The sequence below is a fragment of the Myodes glareolus genome, chromosome 7 (assembly GCF_982192425.1).
Source record: "Myodes glareolus chromosome 7, mMyoGla1.1, whole genome shotgun sequence".
NCBI classification, from domain to species: Eukaryota; Metazoa; Chordata; class Mammalia; order Rodentia; family Cricetidae; genus Myodes; species Myodes glareolus.
In genome coordinates this window covers 43354604-43379857 of record NC_142032.1, presented here as the reverse complement: position 1 = coordinate 43379857, position 25254 = coordinate 43354604, and the positions used below count along the sequence as shown (strand labels likewise).

The 25254-nt window shown below is 40.6% G+C and overlaps 1 protein-coding gene across 5 annotated transcripts in view; it reads left to right on the top strand.

The window, feature by feature from the left end:
- The window catches only part of Trpm6 (transient receptor potential cation channel subfamily M member 6), a 160557-nt gene that overhangs the window by 30880 nt on the left and 104423 nt on the right, over positions 1-25254 (top strand). For 3 of the 5 annotated variants that reach the window (XM_087908041.1, XM_087908040.1, XM_085693686.2), the window contains 5 exons: positions 9467-9540; positions 13625-13663; positions 15760-15937; positions 22196-22409; positions 22921-23045. In XM_087908041.1, the coding sequence (XP_087764167.1) occupies positions 9467-9540; positions 13625-13663; positions 15760-15937; positions 22196-22409; positions 22921-23045 (630 nt within the window). Of the gene's footprint in view, positions 1-8128; positions 8212-9466; positions 9541-13624; positions 13664-15759; positions 15938-22195; positions 22410-22920; positions 23046-25254 lie in introns of those variants that run through there. The other 2 variants (XM_085693685.2, XM_085693684.2) reach the window with 1 other exon arrangement.

The following is a 25254-nucleotide window of genomic DNA, read 5'->3' as shown; positions in this document are numbered from 1 at the left end:
TGAGATTTTCTGGGTTCGTAATAATGCACTTATTTCCATTGAGATGAAACTGCTGTGGACTTATGTGTCAAGTCACCATCGTGGATAGGCGCTGTTCTTTAGCTTCCGAGCCCTTCATCCTCTGCCTTAAACTTGGATCTTGTTTCCACAGTTTTCTCTTCCTCCCTGACCACATTTTTTTTTTTTTAAATAAAAATCCTACCATGAATGTTTTTGGATTCTCCAGTCACTGGGGTCAGTACCCGCAGACATGACTCAATAAAGCTTGTCAATGATCCTTCGTAGATTTTAGGGTATTAAAGAATCTTAAATCCCCCAAATTTGATGAGAAATGGAGACGAATCACCCACACTTAAAAACCTTTATAATAAGCATTGATTTCTGTGTGTCTGCACATGCGCCTGTCTTGGCGAGCAAGTGGCAGTCAGAAGATAACTTGTGGGTTCCTCTCCTTTTACCACGTGAGTCTGGGCACTGAACTCAGGTTGTTAGGCTTGGTGGCACACACTGAGGCTTTCGCAGCTGAGCCAGTTCACTGGCTCATGTCCGTACTTTCTATTTTTTAATTAAAAAAATTTTATATAATATACTTTGATTATTTTCCCATTCTCCAATTCCTTTCCATCCAACCTCATGTTCATTTGCTCTTTTTTTTTAAAGAAAAAAATCCACACAGCAAAAACAAGACCGAAAAACCCCCACAAAACACAAAAGACCAATAAGACAAAAACAACCCAAACAAAAGCAAATGAACAAACATCACAGGGTTAATTTTGTGTTGGCCAATTACCATTAGGTATGGGGTTTGTCCTGTGGCAATCCAGGGTAGATAACTGATTATTCCTTTGCATCTGGTATCAATGGCAATTAATTCTTGGTTAGGGTTAGGACCCCAGTTTTTCCCCTCAAGGCTGGGACCCTGTCTGACTTGAACATGTGCAAATCTTATGCAAGGTGTCACAGTCTCTGTGAGTTCACGTGTGCATCCGTCTTGTTGTAGCTGGAAGATGCTGTCTCCTGGAGTCATTCATCGTGGATCTTTTCCAATCTTTCTGCTTCCTCTTGTGCAGAGTTCCCTGAGTCCTGAGGGGAGGGTGTGACAGAGACGCCCCATTTAGAACTGAGTATCCCAAGGTCCGTTGCCTTCTGAACATTGTCCAGTTATGGTTCTTTGTATTCCCATTTTCCGCAGAGGTAGCTTATCTGATCATGGCTGAGTGAGAGACACTGATCTATGCACTTAGCAAAATGTAATTAGAAATCATTTTATTGCTATATTCCTTATCTGAATAATGGTAATGCATTTTCTCCTAGGCCCATAACCTTTCTAGGTGATTGGTTGCACCCACAATGTTTATTGCACCAGTTTATCTTGTAGGTTCATGGTTTATGTCCCAGGATTTGTATCTAGGAGATATCGATCATTATCAGTCATCCAGTGGCATGCAGAGTACCTTCCAGCCCCATGAAGGCAAGTCAGCAGGGGTGAAGCTGCTAGCTGGGCGCCAACTGAGCTTCTCCACATTCAAGGACATAGTGTTGTCTTCAGCAATAGGGCTTGTCCATCAGGCTGTGGAGAGTAAACCAATTGTTTTGACAATAGCCTGTGATGTTTGGGGGCGTTTTGTGGTCCCCTTTGACCAGTGACTCAACAAGATGTAACCAATTCCTGGCACTGGAGGTTTTACTTGGATATTCTTACACTTTTAAATCTGTCTTTCAGGCTTTCCTAGAACTCATTGTGTACGTAGCACAGGCTAGTCCTGAACCCAAAGTACCCTCCTGCTGGTATTACAGGCAAAGTCACCACACCTGGCTCTTTTCTCGTATTGTTTTAGAAAGGGTTTGTTTGCTTGTTTGTTTGTCCATATATTTATTTATTCTGAGACGGGTCTCTCTATGTATGTTTGTCTAATTTTAATAATATGACATAGGTTTCTACCATTTTTTCCCCATCCCACATCTGAGCAGACTCTCACTGTATAGGAAGGCCCGGAACTCTTGGCAGTCCTCCTGCCTCAGCCTCAGGAGTGCCGGACTGACAAGCCAGTGCATCATGTCCTGATGCAATAGACTTTAAGAAGGAAAGTCTTTCTTATACTTTTTCTGCTGGGCTACACTGAAAAATAAAAATAAAAAAGGCATTCCTGTAGATAATCACAATAGCATTTAGCCTGAAATTCCTAATTTGTTCCCTTAGGAAGTTACATTTCCTTTAAGTTTAATGTTTAGTCGATTATTTAAACATATAATTTTATGAGTGTTACATTTAGAATGTAAAATACCTTCCACAGATCATGTGTCTGAACTTTTAGTTCCCAGTGATGCTGGCAGTCCTACTGGTGTCTGTGAAGCTGTTTTGGGACATGCGGCCTAGCTAGCAGAATCGGGTTGCTTGGGTGGGTCTTGAAGGTATTATCCATCGATGGCCTGGGTGTGAGTTCTCTGGGTTTCCTGGTCCTCCCGGCTGGTTAGGATTTCTGTGTTCCTGCTTTCCCTGCCTTCCCTTCATGGTAGGCTAACACCTCAGAAATTGTGAGTCAGAACTAACCTTTCCTCCCAAGGTTGTTTACTTAGGTGTTTATCACAGCCGTATGAAAAGCAACACAGTCCGTTGTCCCCAGAAAGTGTGTTATCAACTATGTAGTGGGTGTGGGTGTTATCTTACTAACATTTTGGATAGTTTGGTTTGATATTTTTTGTTTTGAGCATAAGCAAAGACCATCTGTAGGAACTCGGATGTAACTCAGTGGTTGAACACTTGCCCATCGTGCAAAGATCCCTCGGTTTGATCTTGTGTTCATAGCCAACACATTTGCAGGTATATTGCTCCTTAGAAGTGGGAGGGACTTTTATGCATCTGCCAGGAAAGTCTTAATAGGTCAGAGCTGTAATGCAACAAATATTCTGGCATTTGCTTTAAATTAAAGTGCTCCCATTTAATTATCCAAGGACACTCGTTAAAAGAAAAACTCTATTTCCTCCTCTCCCCATCCCCCCGAGACAGCGTTTCTTTGTGTATTCCTGGCTGTCCTGGAACTCACTCTGTAGACCAGGCTGCCTCCAACTCACAGAGATCTCCATGCCTCTGCCTCCCAAGCACTGAGATTAAAGATACACACCACCACTGCCCAGTTATTTCCTTTTTTTTTTTAATATCAAAATGACCGAGCATGCCCAGAGCTCCAAGGTGTCTTACGTTTGCATTTGACAGGTGGGGAGTGTTTTTGATACAGGGTTTCTCTGTGTGACAGCCATGGCTGTCCTGGAACTCACAGAGATCCTCCTGCATCTGCCTCCTGAGTCCTGGGATTAAAGGTGTGCGCCAGCACTTCTGACTTGACATTTGTAGTTTTGTTCCTAAGACTGGACAACTGTGTGTGACAGCCCAGGAAAAGTTACCTTTCACTGATATTTTGAAAATCCTGAGCCCTTTAGAACTTTAAAGAACATAAGAAGAGGCAAGAAGGAGCGTGGCAGGAAGGGGCGTGGCATCAGTTTAGCATGCAACTTCATTATTTATTTATGGAAGGTCAGTGTTGTTGCCTCTAACTCTCCCATTTGGCCGTGTGAAAGACACGTACATGGATTGTTTCTTTGTCCATGAGTTCATGTAGTCTAGAAATTCATTCTGGGATTCTTAATGCTTTCACCTAGCAAAGCATTATGGGAAGATCTTTAGTTTACATAGAAGAAAACGCATTTTAGTAATGCATGGGTTATTTGGCTGACATTCTACTTTAGGGATGTTATAAAAATTACTAATATAAAAATGGCTCACCTTTACTATCAAAAAAGAGGAAAAAAGAATAAGTTACTTCTATGTTTTCTTTCTGTGAGTATTTCTAAATTCTGCTTCCTGGAAGAATATTTAATGGAAATTGAGTCAACATACCTATGGAAGTGTTGGTGGAACAGATACTAAATTCTTGGATATTCTGGGTATGAATGCTATTTTTTCTGAGATTGTTTCTCTTGTGGAAGAATGCAAGGCATTCTTCCCGAGTTCACACAGGACTTACACAATAGTTCCTAGAGCTGATTCTCCCAAAGGAGTGACCTCTCTTCCCTGAGCCAGCAGATGGTTTATCTATGAGATACATATTTTGAAAGAAGGAATTGCTCTAAGGGAGAAGTCATACAGAGAAAGCTTCAAATGTCACTCTGAAGCGCAAAATTATTATCGTTTCATTTGAGCTATTCTTGTGGTTCCCTACAGATTGTGAATTCCAAGATACATAAGATAATAATCTCTGTAACTAGAATCTCAATCTCAATCTCTCTCTCTCTCTCTCTCTCTCTCTCTCTCTCTCTCTCCATGCCTTTGCATTGTGTGAGTGTGTATATAGTGACCGGAGGTTGATACTGGGCATTGTGATTGCTTTCTATCTTACAAATGGAAAAAGAGTCTTTCATGTGATCTCAGAGTTGGCTGATTCCACTAGTCTGTCTACATAGATTGTTCCAGGGCCTCCCTATCTCTGCCTCCCGTATGTTAGTACTATAGGTGAGTCACCACATATATCAGGTTTTCACGTGAGAGCTGGAGATTTGATCTTCAGACCTCACTGTTCCAAGGCAAGTGCTTTATCTGCTGATGCACTCATAGACCAGACAATAATTTTTTTTTACAATTTATTTGTTTATTAAAAATTTCCACTTCCACCTTCCTTTTCCCTCCCCCTCTCCCCTCCCCCTCCCTCTCCAGTCCTAAGAGCAGTCAGGGTTCCGTGCCCCATGGGAAGTCCAAGGTCCTCCCTCCTCCATCCAGGTCTCACAGTCCATGCAGTCCAGGTCTCACAGTCCAAACAAACCAGGCTCTCACAGTCCATGCAGTAGAATCAAAACCCAGTGCCATTGTTCTTGGCTTCTCAGTCAACCTTCATTGACAACCACGTTCAGAGTGTCCATTTTGATCACATGCTCCGTCAGTCCCAGTCCCTCTGGCCTTGGTGAGCTCCCATTAGATCAGTCCCACCGTCTCAGTGGGTAGACACACCTCTCGCTGTCCTGACTTCCTTGCTCATGTTCTCCCGCCTTCTGCTCCTTATTTGGACTTTGGGAGCTCAGTCCAGTGCTCCAATGTGGGTCTCTGTCTCTAGCTCCATCTTTTCTCTTTTAGAGGTGCTGGATTTGGAATCCAGGTCTTGTACATGCTTGGCAAACCCACCACTGCTGACGTGAGTCTTTAAGTGCATGCTAGGCAAACCCACCACTGCTGACGTGAGTCTTTAAGTGCATGATATCCTCATCTAAAGTTGGTAAATACAGGTAGCAGAATGTATCCAGCTAGACTGTGTCAGTGCCATGCTCTGTGTAATGTAGAACAGGTGCCATCAAAACTGGAGCAAGTCATCTCTGGTGGGGAAGTTTGTGTGCGCTCTTTGAAGAAGTGAAAAAGTTTGGGGATGAAAATAAGTGATCTGTTCCTTTGTTTCCTTAGCCCCTCAGATGTTAAAATGAATGATAGGTGTTTAAAATGAAGAGACGCTTCCAAGAATCTGTCTTTTCAGAGATTCCACCGAAAGAATTTGTGTTCGGAAAGTATTTCAAAGCCCTAGGGCCTGGGAATGTGGCTTGAGGGTAGAGTCCATGTTCAGCATGTGTGAGGTGTGGGTTCAATCACCAGCCTTGTGGAAAAACCAGTAGTGTGAGCTGGGACTATTCATAGATAGTGACTATTCAAGGCCTGTCTCTGACTGTTTCTTTGTCTTTCCCAGGTTTACCTCAGGTCTAAGATTGGATGTGAAAGGTAATTTTAGTTTAGGGTGAAGGAAGTTGAGGCCAGCCCTGGTTCTTCTCTGCCTTTTCCTCCTCCAAGGCCAAATTGACAAGGAAAAAGTGCTGACCTATGGAGGCAGCTACAGCATCTCATCCTCACTATGTGGCCCAGGCTGGCTTTGAACTTTCTGCCTCATCCTCCCAAGTGCTGGAATTGGAAACTTTTGCTATAGTTTTGAGCTAAAACACAGTGACTGCAAGAAAAAAAATCTCTGTTTCTGTTAGGTCACAGGCTTCTTGTTTATACCCTTGAAAGGAAAATTGTATGCAATGTTACCCGCAGGTCTATTTTGAAGGTATTCATTTTGTTCATTCAATAATCCTTGGGTGGGGGCCTAGGACAACATACACAACTAATGCTGGGTCTGCATCACCTGGACTTTAAGGAGAAAGTGGAGGTGTAAGGCCATTACATCATATTATGAGGAGTCCTATGAGGGAGATTTGGAGGTTCTCACTTTGTTCTGTGGCATAGATACAATAACCAAATACTAATTTTACTCTTTGGTATAGCTAATAATGATAGCTAAGCTTTATAGAGACATAATAAGTCCTTGGAAGAAATCTAAACTTTAAATGAACAGATCTTTCCAATATCTCTGCGGAGGAGTGTTATTATAACTATTGTTTTTGTGCCAGGATTGTATCCTGGGCTGTACATGCTAAGCGCATGCGCTACCACTGAGCTACATGCCTGGATGAGCTAGTCTTGGCAAGCATTTTCATTTTTGAAAATGAGCAAACAGATAATGAAGAAATTGAGTCTGATCAGAGAGTTTGTTATCTAGTCTTTGAAAAGAATAGGCCGAGTGGCTGGATAGGCGGCTCAGCAGTTCAGAGCACTGGCTGCTCTCGGAGAACCTGGGTTTGATTCCCAGCACCCACATGGTGACTCACAACTGTCAAAATTCTCGTTCCAGGGAATCTTGTGCCCTCTTCTGACCTCTGGAGGCACCAGACACATATATAGTGCATTTACATACGCACAGACAAAGCAATCATATGCATAAACAATGCATATTTAAAAAAAGAAATAGACTGAGTTCAACTTGCTGTGTGTGTGTGTGTGTGTGTGTGTGTGTATAAATGCACACAGTATACTAGGGCCCTTCTTTGCAGTCAGTTGTTTGTTTTGTTTATTTATTTATATACTTGTATTTGGAGATAGCATCTTGCTGTGTTGCCATTCTGGGCTCAAATTCCTGGGATCCTCCTAGCTCAGCTTCTGAAGGAGCTGAGGCAATAATTGGATATTATTGTATCTGATTGACAATTCTTTTTTTTATAGCCCATTGTTCATATGATGTGTTATGTCAGTTTTTATCTCTTCCTCCCTTCGTTTTTACTTTTCTTGACATTAGGAACCTTGTATTTATTACAGATTTCCCAGTATGTAAGCACGGAGGTCTGTCCAAGGGAGTTTTGAATTATTTAATAGATTCAAATATTTGGAAATTCAGAGTAAAAAATTCTTTGAGGACATATTCGTGCCTTTGTAGCACTTTTGCTGTCACTTGGCAAAAATCAGCTATTTAATATGTCTGTAGAGTAGTTGGGTAAAATTGTCAATGTTTTTACTAGGGATAGAGTTTAATGCTTCTTAGTGTTTGTGTCATTTCTTCATATAATAAACACATCATGAGCTCCTGTCTATTTTGTTAATTTTAAATTCTGTCATTTTTGATTTTTTTGGATTTATATTTTTACAGTTCATTGAATGTTTTTAATTGACACAAATTGTGGCAGACTGTGCAAAAGGGACAGAAGGACTAAGGTCCAACCGCCCCCTCTCCCATCTGACTCAGATCTGGACTCCGTCCGTTATATTGTGCTGTATTCAGTAGTAGACCCGTGGATTTAGAGTTTGTGCATTTAGAATATAGTTACTTCCCTCGCATTCCATTATACTTGGTATGGATTTCTAAAGTTATATCCATACCTCTAATCTTAGGCTATTTGGTATCAAAATATTTTCACATGGGGTCCAGAGAGAGGGCTCAGTGGTAAGAGCCCTTAGTGATCTTTCAGGGCATTTGGGTTTGATTCCCAGAAACCACATGGTGGCTCATAACTCCAGCTCTAGGGGATCTGATGCCATCTTTTGGCTTTGTGGAGTAGCTAAGCATACATGTGGTGCATATATACATGTGCAGGCAAAGTATGTTTAGACATAGAAAATAGCACCTAAAATGAATAAATCAAAATAAATCAAAAAGCAGTTTTATATTATAACAAAGCCAAGCTTGTTGGTTAGTTGGGCACGATGGTGGCTCCCTGTCTTGTGTTTCCAGACTTCAAATGCAGCTGGAATGCATTCTAGTGCAGTTGGCTATGACTTGGATTTTGTAGAATGGAAGACCCTTTGCTAGAAGAAAGAGTGAGCCTCAGGTCCCCATGGAGGTTTTGTGTCATGAAGTGAAGTTGCCAATGGTAAGCTGTGCTCACAGGCTATCTCAAGAAACTGTCAAGATGGGAGCTGTTCTTTGACATGCTTTCCAGTGTTTTGACATCCTAGGCATGCTGGGATTTAAAGAGCGATAAGGCCTTTTCAGTCCTTGTGACTTCAATTCACAATCACCTAGTTATACCCAATCAATCATTATGAAGAGTGCACAATTTTCAATGAGATGGATCTATATTTGAAAATACTTGGGGTTCAGAATTAATATTCTAGTGAATATTTTTATTCTTTCAACCAAAATATCTCTATTTTCTTCAGTTTTGTTCTAATGTCTTTGGCTTTTGTGCTATCAGTGTTTGTGAAAGCAAAACCATTGTCTTATACCTGAATATCTATGACAATAGAGCAAGATTTCCGTTTGCCTTATGTTGAAAATTATGTCTCTATTATTTTAATAGATATTTAAGAAAAAACTCATTGAAGTTGAATTGAGGTCAATCAGGAAGGAGTTCTGTCTAAATTTGTATTAGATTGTGCTTCAGTCTCCAATCTCCTAATATTATTAGCCTTGGCTTTTCTGATGGAATGATTCATTTTACATACCCCTGTGATCTCCTTAGAGAAAACCAGCGCATATGTGCATCTTTTCTTCCCCATTATGTCCACAGTAAATCATAGTATTTGTTCTTCTTTTTAAAAAGAATGGAGAACACAATAGTCTTGTGTTGTTGGGATTATGGCACAAGACCTGGAAGTAAGTCTTAGCAGGTCTAAGGGAATGTATCAGTTACAGCTTTACTAAGACCTTGTTACTCAAGATGAAATCCTGCATCAGGTGGTTTTGTATTTTGTATGGACATTAGGCTGTAGAAGCTACTGAGTACTGAACCTGTTTTGATTTGGTCTATGTATTAATGCATGCGTGTGTGGTTGTGCATGAGAGGCCAGTGGTTGACATTGGGTGTCTTCCTCTATTGCTGAGTCAGCTAGATCAGTTTTCTGGTAGAACCCGGGCATCTTCTTTTCTCTGCTTTCCCAGAGCACAGTTACAGGTACACGCTACTACATCTGGCTTTTATGCTGAGTGTTAGGGAGCTGAACTCAGGGCTTCATGCTTGTGCAGCAAATACTTTACTGAAAGAACTGTGTCTCCAGCCCCTGGTCATGGTATTTTAATGAATATCATGATAATTACATATATATTGCCTACCCGAATTACCACAGTTATACCACACCCACCTTTCATTAAAACAGATCACAAAATAACATTTTTCTCTGTTTCAGAAATCTTGGATTGAAGGGGTATTCTACAAGAGAGAGTGTAACAAATTCATACCCAGCACAAAAGACCCTCACAGGTACAGTTTTAAATTTCATTCTCCCTTCTTAAAAGTGGTACGACTTCAAGTGCTAGTTGAAGAAACTTAGAAATATCACTTATGTAGGGTGTTTAATAATAGCTATGGAGTAAGGGTATTTACTCATTTCGATCTGTTTGTTCCTGTACTCCATAAAAGCCCATTTTGAAGATTGAAGAAAATCTACTAGGAGAAGGAACTGTCAGCTACGTGTGACAGCCCCAGTGCCTGTCACCGATATGGTCCTGTTAAATGTCCATCTAAAGAAGTAGTCAACTCAAAGAGGAAAAAAATACGTATAATAATAGCACTTACTCGTCGCACTGTGGTGGATTCTGGTCCATGTACCACTGCAGTTCCCCTTGGAGGCAGGACAGACGTCATAGGGATGTAAGGCTATAACCCACCAAGTTAGGGCAAATAATTTTTACTATCTCCATAGTGAATACTCCAAATGTTGTGGCTATTCTTCATTCCACCTAAAGTATCCCAACTACATGACGACTGTGGAGGACACATCAGGGACATTGCAGAGATCCAAAGGGGTCAGGAGGCTGAGTTGTGGTTTCCTTCTGAGGCTTTGTGTTTAGGCAGATTCTAGGCAGCAGGGTCGAGTTAGAGAACTCCACGTTCTGGACAACCCTATGGAAACTACTTGGAGAACAAAGTCCAGCAAGGCAGCTGGTACGAAATGGGAAGAAAGGTCTTCGGAAAATTCCTCAGGCTAATCAGGTCTGTGAACTTACGACCGGATGTCATTGCCCTGATGGAAAACCGATAGGGGAATAAAAAAGAAATATTTTCATTAGGGTAGCCAGTCTATTTTAGATTCCCTTGAGCCATTGGCCTTACATCCGTTTAAAGTTTAGAAGTCATGAGTGCATGCTTATGAAGGAAAGTGTGGTAAGGTCTGGGCGAGGACTGACGTGTTGCTCTTTGTCTTGGTTAAACATTGACTAGTCCCACCCTCCCTGAATTACCTATGCTTGGTAAGCCCTGTGATTGGAAATTCTCATTTTACCTGTGTACAAAGTATTTATCGGATGCTAAGGTAACACAGTTTTTTTCCCCATTCATCTTTTATGGTTTCATGCGACATGATACTCATTTCACTTCTTTGAATGGAAAATCATCTTCATAACTATCTTGGACCTCAGGAAAAGCGACAGAGTACCAACTGTGGTTATCCCTAAGATGCAAGGAGAATGATCTGGGACAGAATTCAGTGTTGGAGCATGCATTTAGTGTGCATTGGGCCCTGCTGTCCATCCCCAGCATTAGAGAAAAAGAAAACCACTGGGTATATATTTATTTTAAGATAGGGTATCAGTATGCTGCCTGGACTGGCCTTAAACTCATCATTCTCCTGCCTCCTTCCTGGGTACTACAACTACAGACATGTGCCACTGTGCCTGGCTCTGTTGAACATAATTTTATGAAACATTCAAGACTTCCTACTGTTTATGGGGGAAAAAATCTGTCTCTATGTTTGTGTGATTGCAAAAAATGCAATAGACGACCATGGAAATTCCTCTTATAGGTCGATTTTCTTGGGTTCTAGTAAGATTCTCAGGAAAAATAGTTTCGATGTGTTTTTTGTCATTACAATGGGTAGGAAGCTAGTAGTGTACTTGTTACTTCTCCCGTGTGACAAAATAGTCAACGGAAGCAGTTAGGGAAGAAGGACTTGTTTTGACTTTAACTCCAGAAGGTCTCAGTACCGCATGTAGGGTAGGCACTGACTATTGTATGTGGCTAGATATTGTTTACATTGTTCAGACTAGAAAACAGAAGCGGTGGTTGAAATGAGTGGTGAGTTATTACCCTCAAAGGCTTTCCATTAAGTGGAACATTTCTGCCAGTCAGGCTCCACCTCTCAAAGGTTATGCACCTATAAACAGCACCACATACGGTGGGGGTGAAAATCAAACATTCAAAGCATTAACCTGGGTTGAGGGGGACCAGATTAAAACTGTAAAACTAGTATTTCACTATTTAATACCAATAAAAATTTCTTTCTTCCATTAAATCTTTTTTTAGCTCCTAATAAGAAAACAAACCTAATAGTTTTGATTATAGCTTCCTTTTCCTTTCTTATTTTAAAGAAAAAAACACAAAGAAAAAGTGAAGCTTAGAATGCTGGGTTTTGAAGAGTTTAGACTGATCACATTTGATAAACAGTGTCTTTCTGTTGCTTAATTACAGTTTTAAAAAATTATTTTACACTTAAAATAAGATCATTTGCTAACAAATTCCTGGAAGTTTTTTCTGAAAATTAAAGAGGAAAACTAATCAGGAAAAGACTTATATTCATAGTAAGTCCCAAATCATTTTACAAATTAAATAAAATACTCATAAAAATCATGACATTTTCAAAAGATTTAAAAAAATTTATATAGGTTTATATGTGTTTAGAAAGGTAAAATAATTTTAATCTTATTTATTTATTTATTTATTTAGACACTAGAGATGGAATATTGGACTTCACATACTCCTCAGCCAAGAAAAGTAGAACAGTATTTAAAACAAGACAAAAATAGAGGACTTGCCTTTGAGATGTCATGATGTGTTACCAAACAGCAGTGATGAGAACTGAGTCCAGAACTCTGTGGCAACATGTGCACTCACATGTGCAAGGCTTTGGATTCCATTCTTAGCACTGTGCCAAACAAATAAACCAAAGCGAACCAGACAAAATCAATCCAAATCAACTAAAACAAACTAAGCCAAATCAAACTAAGCCAACTAAACCAAAGAAAATAAAAGCCAGCCTTATCAAAGTAACCAAACCAACTAAACCAAACCAACCAAACCAAACCAAGCCAAACTAACCAATAAAACCAATCAAACTAACCAAACAAATAAAAAAATACTCCAACAAAGCCGTGTTATGGAACAGAGTGGCATTAGTTAGACACTCATGTCTAATGGTGGATCAACGGCAGTATTTGATTGGATGCTGTTTTACACACACGTACATACACACACACAAGTACAAAAGACAGTGTCTCTTGTAGCTCAGCATGGTCTGGAACTCAGGATGTCACAGAGAATGACCTTGAGCTTCTGATCTTCCTCATTCCCCCACTGAGTCTACAAATTATTGGTGTGTGCCTTTATACCCAGTTTATGAGGGACTAGGGAAATAATCCAAGGCCTCTTTTGTGCTCAGCAAGCTGAGGGAGTTACATCACTGGTCCTGCTTTATAACTTTGAGCTATTTAAAAATACATTTTATTACTTGATTTCCTAGAGTTCTGTGTTACCTTCACTGTTCAGTAATTACAATAGCCAAGTAATAGCAACAGTAGTCATAATACCTACCCATGATGCTTAACCTCCACCACCTGCTTGACTGGATTGATAATCCCCTACTGAATTAATGAGACACACTTCTGGGTGTGTTTATGAGAGTGTTTCCAGGGAAGTTTTACCGAGTAGGAAAAGACCCACCCAGAATGTGGTTGGTAGATTTCCCATAGGCTGCTCCCAGAATGAATAAAAGGGGGAAAGTTGAGCACCAGCATTCCCCTCTCTGGTGCCCGATTTCTGACACAGTGTGAACAGCTGCCTCACACCTTTATGACTTAATTACCCGCGATGGACTGTATCCCCTCAAACTGTGAGCCAAAACTGACCCTTTCTTCCTCAAGTTGCTTTGATCAGATACCTTGCCACAGTGGTGAGAAAGGTAACTAATCTACCTTTATTCAATATATTGCAATGTAGGAGCTGGCACAAGCTACTTCAGATAGATTACTTATGATAATCCTTTTTATCACCTTATGGGGGGATGAAAAAGTGTTTGAAATTATTTTTAAGTGTGAGAGCTGGGACTTAAAAGAATCACTGAGTCAATGGTATTCAAACCTAGGTAGTTTGGTTTCATAGTTCATGGTTTATTAACTTTGTCATTGTTTCTACTGTATAATTATGCACAGGAAATGATATGGGAAGTAAATGATGAATGCATGTTTAGCAAATTCCAATTTTCAGACAATGGAAAATGATGTTTACTAGATAAGCAGAAAATTCTTAGTACAAATATTGGTAAACTAACAATGATTTTATTTCTTTAACTCAGATGCACTCAAGGCTGCCAAGTCTGTCAGAACTTAGTCAGGTGAGACTTTGACAAATCAGCTTCTTTTCATTTTAAGGTGTTCCCAATATGCTTAGAAGAGTTTCTTCAGATCTCCAGACCTTTTTTCTTTCCTTTCTTTTGGAGGTTCTAGCAGGGGAGCTAAACTCCTTGTGAATTTTAGACTGAGGAAGTCCCCTTTATCCAGGAAGGCTGTCCTCTTCATCAGATCATGAATGGAGTTTTGGGAGGGACACAAAAGGAACAGTGAGGGAGAGGTGGACAATCTTGTAGTGGGCTGGATCAGGGAAAACAGCTCTTTTGATTGAAGTAACAGATGTGTCGGGCTTCTCTCAGAAGTTGAGTGGACTCTGATTAAGGCACCTGTTATTTCCTCTGAAAAGAATGGAGGTATAAAAGGTGTGTGTGTGTGTGTGTGTGTGTGTGTGTGTGTTCTTCCTTACTTGAGCATGGAACTTGAGTCTAATAGAAGTCCTGAAGTCCTGAGTTATTGAGATATGCAAACATCTTAGGATATTTGACAAGAGCTTTTATCACCTAAAACATGTATGACATGTACCTCTTTATTTTGCTATTGCATTTGGATAAAATGTAACTCTATGTTGCATACGCAGTGAGGTATTTGACATATGAGTTACACATGTCATATTTGCACAAAACAGGCAAAACACTCACACTGCGCAATAAAGTGAACTTTGCAGTGCACGTTGTAGCAGTGACACACATCTTAAGGTGTATGTGCAAGTGGGTTTGTGTGTGTGCAAGTGGGTTTGTGTGTATGCAAGTGGGTTTGCCCTTCCTTTTAGTCAGTGGAGCAAAACAAAGTCCTTAATCCTGACCATATCCCAAAGTCTGTGAGTTTAAACAACGCTAACTTTAACTTTTATATTATTTGATTTTTATAGCTTTAAATTTTGAGACAGGGTCTTGGAGTCTTTTAAATTGCCTAGGGTGGACTTCAATTTCCAATTCTCTGGTCTCAGTTGCACTAGTAACTGAGATTGTAGGTGGTTATCACTACACTTGACTTACTGTTTTTTTTGTTTATTTTAAACAAGGTCTCATGTAGCTCAGGCTATCCTTAAACTTGTCATGTTTCTAAGGATGACCTCCAACTTCTGATTCTCCCTTCCCTATCTGTGTAGTGCTGTATTCCTTGTGTATACCTCTTTGCCTGATTTTGTGGTGCTGGAGATCAAACCCTGGGCTTCTTTCAGGCTGAGGAAAACACTCTACCAAGGGAGCTATCTGTTTAGCCCCATAGTGCATCCTTATTGATGAATGTTCAGGTTATTTAGTCATTTACAGTATTTTAAAGTTATGAACAGAAAAACAATGAACAGTTTGATGCATTTGTAATTTCACTTCTGTCTTGACTAATATTTACTATGTGGACTGACATGAGCATGTTATATTATTTATAAATGAATATACATATCTTGTGGTCCATGCTAAAGATTTCTGCTTTTGATTGAGTGAACTTCACATGTTTTACTCTATACTACATCATTAAACATTTTGGGTTATGTATATCAATATGCACATGATATGTGTGCTTATTTACAAATTACATAAATATATACTACTGTGTTAGTAAAGATTTATAAAGTGAAGGAAAAAGACAGATGAAGAATAGTGTAGAATTTTAGTTATAGAAAAGCCTTGGTTTCCCTCACTCACAGCTACTCCTATTTAGAATCCAGCCACATCTGATGGCACCCTATCGTGGTCTAACTACTTAGGAGGCTGGGGCAGAAGCATCATTTATATCTAGAGTTTAGTGTTCCAGACTAGCTTGAGCATCCTGGTGAGATTCCATCTTTAAAAAAAAAAGACCCCAAATATAAACAAAACAACAGTAAGGAGCGAGGGAAGATATAAAGTCCATTATATGTTTTATGATCTTTCATGACATGGCAGACAGAGTGTATATCAGTGTTAAGAAGGAGACATAGGAACTGGTGAGGTGGCTTACTGGGTACAGGTGCTCACTGCCAAGTCTGGTGACCTAAATATCAATTTTAAGAGTTATTAATACATGACATCTATACATCAATCTGAGGATTGGGATTATTGCACCAGTTTTCTGTTTTGAGTGACTGTCTTTCTGAATTTAGGTGCTACTGTGGCCGGCTGATTCAAGAACATCATGGGTTGGATTACACCTGGACCCTCTCAGCCGCTGAGGGCAGTGGAGAGGAACAGTGGTCTGCTGAGAAGCACACAGTGAAGAGCCCTACAGATACCTTTGGCACCATTAATTTCCAAGATGGAGAGCATATCTACCACTCCAAGGTCTGCTGATAACCCAAAGCATCTCACTAGTTTTGAACAGAAGAGATTTTTCAAGTGTACCTCTAAGGAGAGAGAGCCACATGCCATGACTTTCCTTCAAAGGGAGCCGTGTCATTGATCCACAGTCACATCTAGCCAGGTCCTCACTTCCCTTAGGTATGAAGGGCGTTGTCTGTCTCTCAAGTGTAGGACTAAGTCCAAATGGGTGCCTAGATGATGGTCTAAGTAGGTCATAACAGCAGTAGGAACTGATCTGAGCTGAAGCTCCTACGGCAGTTCCAAGTTCCCTGTGTGTTAGTCCCTTGACACACACTGAGGGTGGTCAGATGACACATCAGTAGAGTTCATTGTCATTTTATTGTTAGGTGATTTCTTCATTGTGGGGTCCAGGTGAGGGTGTTTCTCCACTATGGTGTTTCTCATAAGTTCTCAAAATTTTCTCATAGTTTTCTTGGATAACTTTAATATAGTTACGTGATCATATGGCCTCTGTTAACGTTATAAATTTATAGAGTAGAGCCTTTTTTAACATTTTAGGGTTATTTATCAGTTTGTTCACTGTGGGTGGTGCCAGGGAGATGGTACTGTTTATGTGGCCAATGAAGTGCAGAGTCTGCGCTTGCAGGCAAAGTGGAGTCATATCATGCTTGTAAAGTGGAATCTTTCAGGGCAAAGGTGCAGCCTGTAACACTATGGCTTTACACAGCATGCAGTCAGTGACTTTGGGCAGGGCACAGTCTGATTTTAACAGCAGCTGGGAAGAATTAGAGAATAGGGACAAGGGTAACAGTATCCTTGCAGGGTGCACCCCCAATGACCTAACGTCTTCCCATTCGGCCCCACCTTCTACAGCTTCTGCCATCTCCCATTAATGTGGGTGAGTAGGCCTTTAACACATGTAGTGCTTTTGGGGACACTACAGATCCAAACTGTAGCATACAGTGTTAACAGGTCACCTGTCCCTCAGGTGTACTCTTCTGAGAGCGGTCATTGCCTGATGTTTTCTTAGCACCTGATTTCCCAAGTGGAGCAACCTCAGGAAAGCCGAGGGCCAGTCATGCTCTGGAGGTGACCATCAGAAGGCAGCTTAATAAAGTTGCAGTGTGTCTCTAGAGGAATCCACATTTATAGTTATCCGTCTTCTTGCATTTAACTATGCAGGCTTATTTCTGTTTTAGTTAGCAGAAAAATTCCCCCTCATTTTCTGATCCCCTTCGGAGTCTGATTCTTAGAGAGCCCTGCGTACAATTTTCCCTTCAAGTTTGACACTCTTTCCTTTTGCTGTTTTTGTTTGTATGTTTGTTTGTTTTGTTCTTGTGAGACAGGGTTTCTCTGTGAAACAGCCTTAACTGTCCTGAAACTCCCTTTGCAGACTAGTCTGGCCTTGAACTCAGAAATCTGCCCTCCTTTGCCTCCCAAGTGGGATTAAAGGTGTGCACTACCACCACCAGGCTTGCTTTTTTTTTTAAAAGACATTTATTTACTTATTTATTGTGTGTGTGTGTGTGTGTGTGTGTGTGTGTATGTGTGTATGTGTTAGTATATGACATATGTGTGTGGTGCTGATGGAGGCCAGAAGAGACTATTGGATGCCCTGGGTCTAGGGTTATAGGTTGTTGTAAGCCACTTAATATAGGTGCTAAGAACTGAATTTGAGTCCTCTGGAAGAACAGCAAGTGTTCTTTACCACTGACCTTTCCTGTCTCCCCCTTTCTCTCTATACCTCTGTTTTTGTCTCATCGTTATTGTTGATTTGTTGCAGTACTAGGAGTAGAACCCAGGGCCTTCTATGTGTAAGCCAAGTACTCTATTATTGTATCATGATCCCAGATATTGTTCATTTTTAGCTTTATTTATTCTTTTTTCCTGCACATCCATTACTTATTGTGTGCCTATATGTAACATGAGGGCCAGCTGTGGGGATTTCCGTCCCGCCCAGTAGCCCACAGCCAGCAAGCCCCAAAGAAAATCACACAGAAGTCTCCATAAGATTATAAATTGATTGGCCCATTAGCTCAGGCTTCTTATTACCTCTTATCACTTAGATTAACCCATTATTCTTATCTATGCTAGCCAAATGGCTCAGTACCTTTTCTAGCTGGGCAGCTCACATGTTGCTTCTTCAGTGATCTGGGCTGGACTGTGGAGGGAACTTCCTGCTTCCCAGAATACTCCCATTCTCTTTGTTCCACCTCTACTTCCTGTCTGATTTTTCCACCTATACTTCCTGCCTGGCCAATCAGCATTTATTTAAAATATGCTTGACAGAATACAGACAATTCTTCCATACCATTTCCCCCTCTTTTTTTTTTTAAACAAAGGAAAATATCCATAGTCCATTTTTTGTGAATGTGGGCATAGTTTTCCAGGCTACTTCCTGCTGTTTGGGGGCACTGATAATCTTATGGTGACCTAAAGAAAATTTAGAATTATGATCAAGCCCCAACTGGAGTGTCCTGTGAGTCTTGATCATCTCAGGCAGCAGTCTTGAATCTGATCTGGATGTAGAACTCAGACATCCAGGCCATCTGTTCCTACCGGAGATTTCTCAGGTGGTCTTCCTTGATCAAACTAGATTTTTCTTATCTCAGAATGAATCCACAGCCTCTCATTTTCTGTGGAAACAAAAGCAAATCCTCTTCTCCAAAGTAACATACCTTTTGACTTCAATTTTGAAGTCAAGGTATTTTCAGAATACCTATCTTGGATTAATTCAGCAGCATTTATAAACAAATATCTTTTAACAGCTGTTGCTCCTTCCTCAACATTCAAACTATTCAAAGAGAGCATAATAGCATACAGTATCAAGATTCTCTGTGTATTTTCCATCTTTATGCAGCTTTATTTTAACTTTTATTTGTTTTATTTTTACTTTTACTTTTTGAGACAGGTTCTCTATATATCTTTGTCCTGGAATAACTCTGTAGACCAGGCTGCCCTTGAACTCACAGAGATCTGTCTGTCTCTGCCTACCCAGTGCTGGGATTAAACGTGTGTGCTATTACACCTTGAACTCACAGAGACCTGTGTGTCTCTGCCAACCAGGCATTGGGATTAAAGGCATGTGCTACCACACCTTGAAGTCACAGAGGTCAATCTACTTCTGTCTCCCAGGCATTGAGATTAAAGGTGTGTACCACCACACCCAACTACTCTCTTTCTTTCTTTTTACTTTAAGAACTTTAACTTTTATCCTTCATATATTTTTAACACACTGTAAACCATTTAGAGGTTTCTTCGTCTTTGAATCTCTCTTTACGGTATATCTCTCTCCTTTTTGACCACATGAATCTTTATGGAGAGGATTAAAGCCGTGGCTTTGACGACTGGATCGAGCCCATTCCTTAGCTTTCCAGCATCATGGCAGAGGTACCAGCTGTAGCCATTTTTATTGCCACAACTCTATGGCATTTCAAGGTCCCTGCCAGCAAGCAAGTTGTAACAGTCAAATGCTCTCTTTGTAGCTGACCTCCTGCCTCAAAGAGTCAGAGTTTGTCCTGGCAGGACAGCCTAGAAAGTTGGCATTTTAAAATGGTACAGCCTATTTTCTGCTACGGCTGAAAACTGAAAAGCATGTGTTCAGCTTTTCATCAACACTATGTAAGTGTTTCATGGCAGGACCTCTTAAAAGAGCTGCAGGGTTTTGCAGCTAAAGCTGAGTCAGGAAGCCTCTCTTAAATGAGAATGTTTACTTGCCTCTAGTAAGCAGAAAAGACCTGAGAAACTGCTGCCACCAAGAAGTCATGCCTTACTCTATTCTTTCCCAAGCTTTCTCAAGCATTCAGTTATCCACATGGGCACCGTTCTGTAACATGAAGGGCTTGCTTGTTGGGGTATCTGTCCGGCCCGATATCCCACAGCTGGCAAGCTCCAAAGAAAATCACACAAAGGACTCCATAAGATTATAAACTGATTGGCCCTTAGCTCAGGCTACCTATTAGCTCTTATAACTTATGTTAGCCCATTATTTTTTATCTATGTTAGCCACACGGCTCAATACCTTTCTCAGCGGTACATCTTGTCTTTCTGGTGGTCTGGGCAGAACTGTGGAGGGAGCTTCCTGCTTCCCAGAATACTCCTGTTCTCTTTGTTCCACCTCTACTTCCTGTCTGGTTTTCCCACCTATACTTCCTGCCTGGTCAATCATCATTTATTTAAAATCTGATTGACAGAATACAGACAATTCTCCCATACCTCCTATATACTTCCTATGGTCTAAAAAGAATCGGTTTTCTATATTGCCAATGGTTGGCATTTGGGGAGGGACATAGGGAATAAATATACAACCCTCACAAAAGTGGAGGATGCTATATGAACAGGTTCTTTGAGAGAATGAAAGTGATAACCCCTTCAGTCTCAGAGAGAGAGGACATAGTGTGCAATGAGGAAGACATTCAGAGATAGAGAAAACGGGCCCCTGTATTAAGCTGAGATCTGAAGGTGAACAAGGTCAAGGGGCCCAGTGAAGAAGTTGCTTTGCTTGTACAAAGGTCAAAGAACATTCAGGAAAATTGAGAATAGAGCTAGATATACCTCCTGACAATTGGCTTATTTTTCCCCTTAAATTTATTTTTATTTGATGTGCATGGATGTTTTGTCTGCATGTGTGTCTGTGCACCATGTGTGCCTGGTGCCCATGAAGGTGGGAAGAGAGCATCAGGTCTCCTGAACCTGGAGTTACAGATGGTTGGAATTCTCCATTTGGGTGCTAGGAATTGAACCTTCATTCTCTGGAAGGGCTGCCATCTCAGCAACCACTGAGCCATCTCTTCGGTTCCCACAGCTTCTGTCATCACAGCTTGTGTATCTGAGTGCATTTTAGTTCATGTCTCAGCAGAGTGTGCTTCATCCTTCCAGCTCATATTGAGCAGCATCCAATCTTGAGAGAGACTGTCTTTTGTTTCCCTCCGCTGCAGTGTTCTTCCCAGAGTCCCTCCCCTCCACGTGCGTACCCAGTTCTATGAAGGATATGAGAGAGAGTCTGCTTATTAGGTTCGGCCAGGGGAAGTGAGTTACTTATAAAGGAAATAGAAGAGAGGTTTTCAGTTAGCCTTTGGGTGGACAAACCATTGCTAATGACTTAGTTCTTTGCAGTGTTTCTCCAAAGAGCCATACCTGCTACAATGGGGAAGATCTAGAGTTGAAGTCAGGCTCACCCTAGAGAAGAGCTGGGGTACAGGCAGGTGAATGGAACCCAGGCTTCTCCTTTGCCCTCACCCATTGTTCTCAGCAACAGAACCATCTCTTAAGGGTCCGTTTGTGTTTGTCCTGCTATTGCAGTGTGTTGTAAAACCTGGCAGTGCAGTGGCATCTCTCATACATGGGCTCATGGTCTTCCTTCTATTCTTCCTATTACATGTGTGTTATGATAGCTGTACAGACCAGATGGTCAGAAATTCTAATATTTTACTTATGAAACGAAGTATTCCTATATTAACAAATTCAAAGATGAATAGCAAACTACTTTGTTATTTTAGAGGCTACTGTGATAATTTATACTTGCTTTTATGGAGCGTTCCACCCATGCTTTTGACATAGACTTGTAATTCATGTTTTCCCAATGTCCCCCCCCCCTTTTCCCCTCATAACCTGGTTTATTCCCACTGGTTGGGATTCTGTTTGAGGAAGCCGAACTCACCTCACTGTGCAGAAATTAGGTGGCCTGTGGCCAGTCATGCTCTGTAATGTCAAACCAGTGGCTCTCTTAGGTGTGACCTCACTGGTCTTTTCTTTGGCTAGCACTATCAGAGGTGAATGTACTTATTTTCAAAAGAAAATTTTCTCAGAGGGATAATGGTATGTAAAGAAATTATTGGTAGATAAATTAAAAACACAGGTTCATGCTCCTGAATTTTTAAAGTGTTTACAGATATATGAGAAGGATCAAGTACATGCAGAGTCATGTGCTATTGAAAAGTCATATTTCATCTTCTTTGTAAAGCTCCCTCCCAATCGCTTTGCTGATGTACTGATGAAGTATTTCTGCCTCACCTCCAGCCTTCTTATGAATCATGGAGGCCAAACCTCCAAACAGAGGAAGCTTATCTGTCATGGTTTATAATTCCCAGAAGGAAGTTGGAGGGAGTGTGGAGTCTTTAAAAGAAAACATTTCCATTAGGTGAAGTTAAACCTTCAGAGAAGCCCTCAACACTTCTGACCAGGTTGAGGCCACCCTAGTGGCCCTGCTGTGTGCTCATTTTCTCTACTGACTTGCATGGTGCACTGTGTTCTCTTCATGGGTGTATACTGTCCTTCCAGTACATCAGAACTTCTTGGGATACAAACTCGGAACACCTGTTGCATTTAATGTTGAAAGAATGGAATATGGAGCTGCCAAAGCTTGTGATCTCTGTTCATGGGGGTATCCAGAACTTCAAGATGTCCTCCAACCTCAAAGAAGCCTTCAGCCAGGGTCTGGTCAAAGCTGCAGAGACCACAGGAGCATGGATAATTACAGAAGGCATAAACTCAGGTAAAGCGCATGCTGGATCCCTTCCACTCCCCGCTTCCCTATCTGCCAAATACCCTGCTATCAAATCCCTGCTCTGTAGCACTCACAGCAGATTTGGTGATGGTAGGGAAAAAGACAAACCAAACCAAAACAAAAAACCCATCTCCCACACAGTGGTCTCTGAACCTCATGCCTTTATATCAGAGTTTCAGGGCATTTTACTGATTCATTTGATAACACTGCAATGCTCACGATGTTAAGCAGTACATGGAACATTCTAGCCAGGCAAGAGTAGTGATTGTGTTAGAAATTGGTCAAGGAAGAGGAGAATTATTCAGGTCCTGGCTCCAGGTAAGAGGAAGAGAGGTTAAGAGAAGAGAGAGAAAGTCAAGAAGCCAGCTTCCAATTCCACGGTGCTAAGAGTCTTCCTTAAGAATGACATTTTACATACGATCATCTATTTGTCTGTGAGAGTCCTTGTTTATCTTGATCTATGAGCTGAAATTTGACTTCTGCTCTGATTGTTTCATAGGAGTGTCCAAGCACGTTGGGGATGCCCTAAAAGCCCATTCCTCTAAGTGTTTGAGGAAAATCTGGACAGTTGGAATCCCTCCTTGGGGTGTCATTGAGAACCAGAGGGAACTGGTTGGAAGAGATGTGAGTAGACCATTCTTTCATAACAAAGAGAAATAAGATGTGTCTGAATTGCTGTCTTTACGATGTACCCAAATATCTGATAAGACACCTCAAATGTGATGAATCAACGTTTGCCTTCCTATGACATCTGTCACCCTAGCTCACAAAATGCCAGTTCTGTCTTGCAACTGCCTAATCCAAAACCTTGGATTAAGTTTAGAGCAACCCCTTTTGTGTTATGCCTCAAATTCAACCTTTCGGTAAACTCTCAACTCCTCCTTCAGAGTATAATCAGAGTCTAACTTCTTTTTCCCTCCCCTGTCATTGAGGCAGAACTAAATGACCATGCTCTAACACCCAAATGCTTGGAAGTCTCCCTTTCTCTTACTTTTGTAATCTGTTGTAGTCTAGCCTCAATGCAATAACAGAGTAATTCTTTCTTTCTTGTTTTTATTGAGCTCTCTATTTTTCTCTGCTCCCATTCCCCTTCCCTTCTAACCTCTCTCATGGTCCCAGTGCTACCAATTTCTTCAGGAGATCTTGTCTTTTTCTACTTCTCATGTAGATTAGATCCATGTATGTCTCTCTTAGGGTCGTTTTTGTTGCCTAGGTTCTCTAAGATTGTGAATTGTAGGCTGTTTTTTTTTCTTTATGTCTAAAAGCCATTTATGAGTGAGTAAATATAATATTTGTCTTTTTGGGTCTGGGCTACCTCACTCGATATGATATTTTCTATATCTATCCATTTGCCCTCAAATTTCAAGATGTCAATTTTTTTTCTGCTGTGCAGTCCACTGTGTAAATGAACCACATTTTCCTTATCTATTCTTCAGTCAAGGGACATTTAGGTTGTTTTCAGGTTCTGGCTATGACAAACAATGCTGCTATGAACATAGTTGAACATATATCCTTGTGGTACAATTGAGCATCCTTTGGTTATATACCCAAAAGTGGTATTGCTGGGTCTTGAGGTAGACTGTTTTCTAATTTTCTGAGAAATCGCCATAAAAGGGGCTGTACCAGTTTGTACTCCCACCAGCAATGGAGGAGTGTTCCCTTTACCCCACAACCTCTCCAGCATAAGTTGTCATCAGTGTTTTTGATCTTGACCATTCTTATAAGTGTAAGATGAAATCTCAGAGTTGTTTTGATTTTCATTTCTCTAATGAAAGGATGTCTCTAATGAAAGGCTAAGGATGTTGAGCATTTCCTTAAGTGCCTTTCAGCCATTTTAAATTTCTCTGTTGAGAGGTCTCTATTTATGCCTGTACCTCAATTTTTAATTGGATTATTTGTTCTTTTGATGACCAATTTCTTGAGTTCTTTCTATATTTTGAAGATCAGCCCCCTGTCTGATGTGGGATTGGTGAAGATATTTTCCCCTTCTGTAGGCTGCAGTTTTTTCTTGTTGACCATGTCCCTTGCTTTAGAGAAACCTATCAGTTTCAGGAGATCCCATTTATTAATTGTTTCTCTCAGTGTCTGTGCTGCTGTGGTTATATTTAGAAAGTGGTCTCCTATGACAATGCATTCAAGTGTACTTCCCACTTTGTCTTCTATGAGGTCTAGTTTTGCTGACTTTATGTTGAGGTCTTTAATCCATTTGGACTTGAGTTTTGTACATGACCTTAGATATGGATCTATTTTTATTCCTCTACATGTTGATATCCAGCTATGCCAGCACCATTTGTTGAATATGCTTTCTTTTTTCCATTTGATATTTTTTTGCTTCTTTGTCAAAAATCAGGTTGTGGATTGATATCTGGGTCTTCAATTCAGTTCCATTGGTCCTCCTGTCTGTTTTTATGCCAATACCAGGCTGTTTTCAGTATTGTAGCTCTGTAGTAGAGTTTGAAGTTGGGGATTGTGAGGCCTCCAGGAGTTTCTTTATTGTACAGGATTGTTTTGGCTATTTTGTATTTTTTTACTTTTCCATATGAAGTTGAGTATTGTTCTTTTGAGGTCTGTGAAGAATTTTGCTGGGATTTTGCTGGGTATTGCATTGAATCTGTAGATTGCTTTTGGTAAGATTGCCATTTTTACTATGTTAATTCTACCTACCCAAGTGCATGGGAGACCTTTTCATTTCTCTGGTGTCTTCTTCAATTTCTTTCTTCAAAGATTTAAAATTCTTGTCATACAGGTTTCTACTTGTTTGGTTAGAGTTAGTCCATTTGTGGCTATTGTGTAGAGTGATATTTTTCTGATTTCTTTCTTAACCCATTTATCA